The sequence below is a fragment of the Mandrillus leucophaeus genome, unplaced genomic scaffold, assembly GCF_000951045.1.
Source record: "Mandrillus leucophaeus isolate KB7577 unplaced genomic scaffold, Mleu.le_1.0 Scaffold147, whole genome shotgun sequence".
In the NCBI taxonomy this organism is placed as follows: domain Eukaryota; kingdom Metazoa; phylum Chordata; class Mammalia; order Primates; family Cercopithecidae; genus Mandrillus; species Mandrillus leucophaeus.
Window position 1 is genome coordinate 1,089,427 of NW_012101443.1, and position 9,199 is coordinate 1,098,625.

The 9,199-nt window shown below is 41.1% G+C and overlaps 1 protein-coding gene across 1 annotated transcript in view; it reads right to left on the reverse strand.

Annotated features, from left to right (window-relative positions):
* COG3 (component of oligomeric golgi complex 3) overlaps positions 1-9,199 on the reverse strand; it is a 79,802-nt gene that overhangs the window by 30,149 nt on the left and 40,454 nt on the right. Inside the window, exon 15 of the mRNA XM_011974594.1 lies at positions 4,167-4,272. Coding sequence (XP_011829984.1) covers positions 4,167-4,272 — 106 coding nt within the window. The remainder of the gene's footprint in view (positions 1-4,166; positions 4,273-9,199) is intronic.

Genomic DNA, 9,199 nt, shown 5'->3' on the forward strand with positions numbered 1-9,199 from the left:
GCCATGTTGGTCAGGCTGGTCTCAAACTCCTGACCGCAGGTGATCCGCCTGCCTCAGCCTCCCAAAGTGCTGGAATTACAAGTGTGAGCCACTGTGCCCAGCTAGTACTTTCATTTTACAATTTGGTAAGCTTTTTTTCCAAAAAACAAAAACTACTTGTATAATTTTTTTTCTTTTTTTCTCTCTTACCACTCTTGATTAACTTGTATAATTTTTAAATTTCTTCCACAGAGCTCACTTTAAACTAACATTTAATTTGTATGAAGTATCTTAAAGAAAAAGAATAAATAAATTACATCAAAGAATATTCAGGAGATGAAATATTTATACTTTTCCTTAGGAATATGGTATGTGCAGGATCCCTTCTTCAAAATAAAGTGCCAAAAGAATTCCCCCAAATAAAAGTTTAGTCAAACAAATGTGTTTAAGTACTTTAAAGCCAGAAGTCAGCTTGTGTTCATTTTCCCCTTTCCTGGGTAACTAATACTAGTTCACCGGGGCAAACCATCAAAAGCCAAGTGCCCCCTCGCTGCCTCTCCTGAAGAGCAGAGCAGGCCCCAGGACCAGGGCTTCTCCCACAACCCTCCTGCACATCTGCCTCCATTGTCCTCCGCCGGCCTGACCTCCCCATTACTTGTTCTACATACAGAACAAAGCTGTGCTTTTAGAAGGTACTGATAACTGGTCTCTTCACAAGATGGTCTCACCACCAACTGCCCTGACACCTCCTTCTATGCCATGAACTTCACATCATTTAAAGCCCTCCTTTCAGAGGCTTCTCATTCTCTCACTTCCAGCTTTAGAGGTGGGAACCAGGAAACCAGGAGAAGTGATTATGACATACTCTTTCTGGTTTTGCTCCACTTCCTACCTGATTAGAGCCTTGCTTTCCACCCCAAGTTCTATCGCCCTTGTGATATAACACTGATAACTGCACAGATGACGAGCTGCTCATCCTTACCTTCTCAGCTCCAAAGACTTTCTCTTCCATCCTCACACCCCTACCCCAGGGGCAATTCTTAATACTTGCAGAATTGTATTCTTATTACTTTCTGCAGACTTCCTTCTTCCTGTCAACTATTCCACCTCTAAAGTTTTAAAACTCAGCATGCCACTTTATAACCACAATGTTCTGGAGATTTTGATCTTCTCATCTGTTTACGCAAACTACATGGGCAACCCCTCCTCCTCCGACATCAATCACACTCTCTCACTTGCCCACTTCTGACCTCGCTGGCTGTCAGTTTACTCCTCTATCTCCATTTGCTCCTTAACATCAGCACTGGCTCAGTTTCTCTCCCAAGACGTCTGCTACAGTCACTCTACACTCTGTCCTAGAATGATCTTACACAAGCCCAAAGCATCAACTACGCCTCATCCTTTATTTCTAAATCAGTCTTTCTCTCTACAGCTCTAGGGCAGTGCCGCCCAGCAGAAATACAATGTGAATCATAAATGCAACACAGTAAAACATCACATTTTAAAAAGCAAAAAAGTTAGCCAGACGGGATGGCATGAGCCTACGGTCCCAACTACTTGGGAGGCTGAGGTGGGAGGGTGGCTTTAAGCCTGGGAGGCAAAGGTTGCAGTAAGCCAGTATCACACCACTGCACTCCGGCCTGCCTGACAGAACCAGACCCTATCTCCAAAAAAAGAGTAAAAGAGGCCAGGCCCAGCGGCTCCCGTCTGTAATTCTAGCACTTTGGGAGGCTAAAGTGGAAGGACTGCTTGAGCTCAGGAGTTCAGGACCCATCCTGGGCAACACAGCAAGACTCCGTGTCTATTTAAAAAAAGAAAAAAAAATGGCTGGGCATGGTGGCTCATGCCTGTAATCCCAGCACTTCGGGAGGCCAAAACAGGAGGATTGCTTGAGCACAGAAGTTCGAAACCAGCCTGGGCAACATAGTGAGACCTCATCTCTTTGAAAGGAAAAAAAGAGTAAAAAGAAAGCAGGATTGGCCAGGTGTAGTGGCTCACGCCTGTAATCCCAGCACTTTGGGAGGTCAAGGCAGGCAGATCACCTGAGGTCGGGAGTTCGAGACCAGCCTGGCCAACATATAGTGAAAGTCCACCTCTACTAAAAAATACAAAAATTAGCTGGGCGTGCTGATGCGTGCCTATAGTCCCAACTACTTAGGAGGCTGAGGCAGGAGGATCGATTGAACCCAGGAGGCAGAGGTTGCAGTGAGTTGAGATAGCACCACTCTACTCCAGCCTGGGCAACAGAGTGAGTCTCTGTCTCTCAAAAAAAAAAAAAAAAAAAAAAAAGGAAGCAGGATTAATTTTAGTATATTTTATTCAATCCAATATGTCCAAAATATCATTTTAACATGTAATCAATATAAAAATTACTAATAAGATATTTTCCATTCTTTTTTTAATTTTTCTGAGACAGAGTCTCACTCTGTCTCCCAGGCTGGAGTACAGTGGCACAAACTCGGCTCATGGCAACCTCCACCTCCCGGGTTCAAGAGATTCTCCTGCCTCAGCTTCCCGAGTAGCTGCGATTACAGGCGCATGCAGCCACGCCTGGCTAACTTTTATATTTTTAGTAGAGACGGGGTTTCACCATGTTGGCCAGGCTGGTCTTGAACTCCTGACCTCAGGTGATCCACCCGCCTCAGCCTCCCAAAGTGCTGGGATTATAGGTGTGACCCACTGCACCCAGCCTGTTTTCCATTCCTTATATCATACTAAGTCTTGGAAATCTGGTGTGAATCTTACACAATTATGGCACACTCAGACTAGCCACATTTCACATGCTCAATGGCAGCAGCTACCATAATGGACAGTATAGCTTCTAGAACCATATAATACGGACCCTCTCAGTTGTTCCACATGGACCTTATTCAACCCCCACATCTGAGGGCCATCAAATTCTACTGATTCAAACTTCTAACCATATCCCTCATCTCTGTATTTCTCTCCATCGCCCTAACACCATCCTGGTTCAAACCACCTTTATCTTTCAAATGGAAAAACATAACAACTTCCTGATCAGTCTCTACAGTTCTGCCAATAATGCCTCATTGTAATGCCAGTAATGGGTTAAAAAGTAGGCTTTAGCGGGGAAAGAGAAAACGCACAAGGCTGGGGTTGGCAAGAGAGAAATGTACTCTCATGTCTCCAGTACCCATAAAGAGGTATAGTAGGACACGGTATGGGTTCTATTGCAGAGGAGGAAATTTTAGCCCTCTGTGAGGTCCTCCCTCCTACAGGGCAAGCGTGATAAAATGGCTTTGTCGCATGGGTAATATCCAGCTGCTTGGCAGTCTGGATTCAGTGTAACAACTGTTTGTAGAGTAGACTCAGAACACCTGATGATGCCCTTCACCTGGGGATCTTGAAGTAGCTGGGGCTCTTTAAAGCCCATGGAATTAGAGTACCCACCTTCCCAGACGTCCCATGGGGAGCTGAGCTTTAGGGCCACTCTTATAGCTGGGTGAGGAGGGGATGGCTTACTTCCCATCTAGCTTGCTGTCTAGGTCCCTAATGAGTATCCAGGTGATTCTTGGGACAGTTTTGCTCCTTGTATAACATGTACCCTAGTCCAAGCCATCCCATACAACTGTGTCAATATTTTACTCCAGTCCCAGACACTCAATATGTTTACAAAATGCAAATCTGATGGTCCAGTCACCATGAAACACTATGCCAGCTAGAAGTCCAAAGACCATAAGACTATCACAAGACATCTATCCCAATCTGGCCTATTTTACCTGCTCCTTCCCCACATTCAACCTGGGCTCAAACATACCAAACCACTTGAATTATGCAAAATAGCCATGGTTTTCCATTCCTGCATGCCTTCCTACATTCTATTCTATCTTAAACAAACTTACTTCACCTGGCTCTCTCACACTCTTCATAAACACGCTATAGCTCTCAGACACCACACCCCACACTGAGCCCACCTTCCCACACTCAGAGCTCATCTCCCTTCGTAAATTCCGTGCCCCTCATCCATGGTCCAAGGGCACCCTGTGCAAACCATCAGCATCTCACTCACCACTGAATTCTGTCTGTGGCTTGGCAATTTCCCCCCAGTAAAGTGTGGGCTCCTCAAAGGCACAAGTTGTTTTTCATGCCTAGGACAGGGTAAGTCCTCAATAAAGGTTTATTAACCCGAATGAATAAATGCTGGCAGTTAAGACATCATAACATACCAGATTTTGTCAGACTGTTAGACTCTCCTTCCTCTAAGTGAACATCTGAAAATGAAGCTTCTGAAGGTACCTTCTTCTGTTCATCTTTCAAACTCTGTGCAATTTGCTGTATAAAGAAATTAAAAGGAATGTTATCGTTTTCAGCAGTGTTTGGCAACATGAACATGTTCTTTATACAAAGTATATATATATTTTTTTTGTTTGTTTTTCAACTTGACATTTGGAAACTATTCAGATTTAAGACTGGATACATTCTGAATACCACAAATGTTTTTGTTCAAGTAACTGGCCAATCTAAATAACAGGCTTTTTCTTTATGTGATAATAGCTACAGTACGCTATTTTTGAAACAGATATTTTTTAAAAATTAGCATGGACTCACTGCCTAAAGAATAACATGCAGTATACAAAGGACACCAACTACTAAATTAGTTATGAAAATCCCACTAATTTGCATTAATTATAAAGGTGGAAATACACAGAAATGAAGACCTAACAGTCATCTAGTTACTGTAAAAAAGAATGGCCAGTCATAAAAATGAGACAATGGACTTTGGGAATTCAGGGGCAAAGACTGCGAGGCAGGTAAGACATAAAAGACTCCACATTGGGGACAGCGTACACTGTTTGGGTGACAGGTGCACTAAAATCTCAGGAATCACCACTAAAGAACGTATTCATGTAACTAAAAACCATCTGTACCCAAAAAAACTATTGAAATTAAAAAAAAAAAAAATTAATGGCCAGAGAATTGGTTAGGAAATAGACTCCCTACCACACAGGCCAGTCCACTCACTCTGCGTGTAGAAATTGGAAAGTACAGCTAATCCCTAAACAGCAAGCAGATGTTACAGCCAGACCACTCTTTTTTTTTGAGGCAGAGTCTCACTCTGTTGACCAGGCTGGAGTGCAGTGGTATGATCTTGGCTCACTGCAAGCTTCGCCTCCCAGGTTCACGCCATTCTCCTGCCTCGGCCTCCCAAGTAGCTGGGACTACAGGTGCCCACCACCGTGTTTGGCTAATTTTTTGTATTTTTAGTAGAGACAGGGTTTCATCATGTTTGCCAGGATGGTCTCAATCTCCTGACCTTGTGATCCGCCTGCCTTGTCCTCCCAAAGTGAGCCAGACCACTCTTATACCCCAGTCCCTCACCAAAAGAAAAAAAAGTAAGCATATTTACTGCAAGTGGTTATCCTTAAGTCAAAAGGTCTACTACACACGGGAGCATCCAGGATACAGGTCATGTAATGACTGAATAAACATATCAAATATACCGCTAAATTACACCAGGAGGGGAACATACAGAAAACTTTATTGCCTAACATCCTATCAGACACAACAATTAAAACAGGCATTCTTATCTATAATACAAAAACTGATATTCCTAATGAAGGCCAGGAGGGGAGGAAAAGGAGGGAGCACCATTCCCTAGATGAGGCTGAGAAACAGACCTAGTCTTCGTCATACCTGCTTTGTGGCCCTCAAAATCAAGGCAGCTCCTGCAAATGGACCACCCATCTGCTCCCTGTTGTAATCCGCAATACCAAGACAGATAAAGATAATTCCTGCTACGGACCACTGAAAAGAAACAGCCCCCACTGCCTGCCCTAAAAGGGCATCTGGTCCCTGCAAGGTTGATTCTGCATATTATTTAAAAAGTAACAACATATAAATAATACAACCAGCCAAAATGCAGTAAGTTTAAATAGAAGTCAGAGGAAGAGATGTGAGTTTAGGAGAACATCCTTAACACAGGTAAGGGCATATTTCCAGCCTGTTAACTTTAAAACCAACATACTTATTATTACACATTTATCCACCTAGGCATTGAAATAAATTAGGTTAAGTCAAAATGCTGGTGAGGATGTGGAGCAACAGGAATGATCTAGTATACACACGTATTTCTATGCTGTCATCTGAGACAGCTTAAAAGCAACAATACCCCTGCAGCAATGAGCACACCTAATGCCCAGATCTGCTTCTAATACAATCCTTCAATAAAGGAGCCAGCACTCCTTGAAGAAATGGTTGATTCTAGGACAGAGGCAGGAAATACATTGATGCACCGGAAGTTCTTATAGTGCAAGGAAGTAAGGAAGTTCTCAAAATAAAAAATCTACATAAATGAGTATGTCAAAAGGACATAGGAGCCAACTGAGAGAGCTCCCAGTGGTGAAAGCTGGAGCAGCAAAATAAAGTACCAGTGAACTATAACCCAAAGTATGAATAAATATCCGTAAGTCCACACTGACATCAGTAAGTGACTGAATCAACAAACTGGAAAAAGAGACAAATCTCCCTTACAGAAAAATTCCAAGTATTTATATAGATACTTTGCCCTTAAAAAAGGCAGAGCACAACCCACTCCTTAAACATGGGTTACACATGGGACTTCCTTCCAAAGAGTACAGTGTGGAAAGTGGGGAAGAGGAATAACTGCACGGTGGCGAAACCTGACAGCACTACTTCAGCCAGATGGTCAAGTTCAATATCAACAGTGAACACTCATGTTGAAAGGCTGTACCCTTAATACGCTGTAATAACAACGGCATTTTACACCACTGTGGTTTTCCTCCCAAAAACCCAAAACACTAGTCTAATCGTAAGGATAACATCAGACAAATTCCAACAAAGGAGCATCGTATAAAAAGCTTGAAATACTCATGACAACACTACAAACCAGTTCTCAACACTGCTAAGTCATCAAAAACAAGAAAAGTCTGAAAAACTGTCACAGACAAAAGGAGCCTAAAAAGACATAAAAACTAGGTGCAATGTGGTGTTATAAATGGGATCCTGGAATAGAAAAAGACCTGAAAAACACTAAGAAAATCTGAATAAACTATGGACCTTAGCAAACAAATACCAATGAATCACTACTGGTTCATTAATTGTGGCAAATGTATCATATCAATAGAAGATCTTAGTAACAGGAGCAACTGGGTGCAGGGTATATAAAAACTCTGTACTACCCTCTCAATTTTTCTGTAAATCTCAGACTATCTTAAAATATAAAGTCTATTTTAAAAATAAAAATAAAAGAAATTAGGACATTTGATATCCAAGAAAAGCCATGTAAATAGAAACAGGATAGTATCTGAGCCACATCTGACAACTTTAACGACACAGATTGGCACTCTGTGACAAAAGATATGCTGATGAATACAGGATACACTTAGGAAGAAATGATCTTTAATCTATTTTCCACAGATATTTAAGTCTACAGCTCCTGATATAAACTAATTAAGCGAGATTAGTGTATAGACCTGGCAAAAATTAGATTACTTTTTTAAAAATTTAATAGCTTACAGATTTCTCAAGACTGTATTTCTTTTTAAAATGTTAGAAACATGATGACTTAGCAAAATCATTTCAGGGGACATTTTTTAAATTCACTAGCACCAAAACTGCCTTTGGAACTTTTCAAATAAAATAATCAGGCCTCTAACCTTTTTTTTTTTAAGGCAGGGTCTCACTCTTGGAGTACAGTGTCACAATGACAGCTCACCCCAGCCTCCATCTCCTGGGCTCAGGTGTTCCTCCCACCTATGCCTCTGGAGTAGCTAGGATTAACAGCCGCCACCATGCCTGCCTAATTTTTGTATTTTTTGTAGAGATGGGGTTTCATTGTGTTGACCAGGCTAGCCTTGAACTCCTGGGTTCAAGCGATTCGCCCACGTTGGCCTCCCACAGTGCTAGTATTACAGGCATGAGCCACTGTGTCTGGCCAAGACTATTTTTAAAAAGTCAAATGTTATGTTTTTAAATATTTCAAGGGTTAAATAAATGACAACAGCCACTGCCTATCATATGACTACCAGCATTAAGTGCTTTCTGGGTCATTATCTTTACTCTTACAACAATTATCCAGGGTCAGTATTATGCCTGTTTTACAAATAATTAAATATACTGATAAAAGATAAGAAAGAGGTACTAACTGGGCTGGGATTTGAACCCAGGTCTATCTCACTCTTACATTTCCCCCTATGCCATGCAAATGGCAAGCTTACATGGGCAAAAATCTCTAAAGAGATTTGAAATCTGCAGATCCATATTTAGAATCAAATGTTTGACAGCAATCTCGTTGTATATCTTAGTAGGATATATTCTAAGAACAAAAGAAGTATAAAAATCTTGAATTAAGTTTGCTATTAGTCATGGCATTAGTGTTATCATTCTGAAACTATTTTGTGTATGTTGTAATTTGAAGCAAATGAGTAAATACACTAGAGGTGCTGGGAGCCAGGGTTTCTTCTGTGAGACTGGAAACACAAATATGAGATATCAGAAAACCCTGTGGAACTGGATCTGAACTGGAGATTTCAGTATGATCTCATGATACTTTAAAATGTATATTTTTCTAGCTCTTTAAAGAGGGCTAGAAGTAATGACATCCACCATTAGAAATGAGCACACCTAATACTCAGATCTTGGTTTCTAAATACCACCCTCTTTCCCCTTAAGGAACCAAGGGTTCCTGGAGAAAGAGCTGACGGTAGGTCTGGAGCAAGGAATGCAAAAGGTGAACACCTGGATCATCCTGTGCAAGAAAACAAAGGACCCTAGATTGACCAAGAAAAAAAGAAAGATGATTCAAATTACTAGAATCATATGGCATTGCAAGGAGCCCAGAATGGCCAAAACAATTTGAAAAAAAAAAACGAACAAAATAGCAAAACTACTTCCCAAGTACAAAATTTATTTAAAAACAACCGTAATCCAGACAGTCTGGTGGAGCACAAGGATAAGACAGAAAGATGAATGGAATAAACTTGAGAGTCCAAAAACAAAACAAAACAAAAAGCCGTTAATCTATGGTTAACTGATTTTCAATAAGGGTGCCAAGACCATTCAATAGACAAATAATAGCCTTTTCAATAAATGATGCTGGAACAACTGGATAACCACATGCAGAAGAATGAAACTGGACCCCTACTTCACATCATATACAAAAATTAACTCAAAATGGATTAAAGACCTAAATGTGAAAGCTAAAACTATAAAACTCAATAAAACTGTTAAAAAAAAAAAA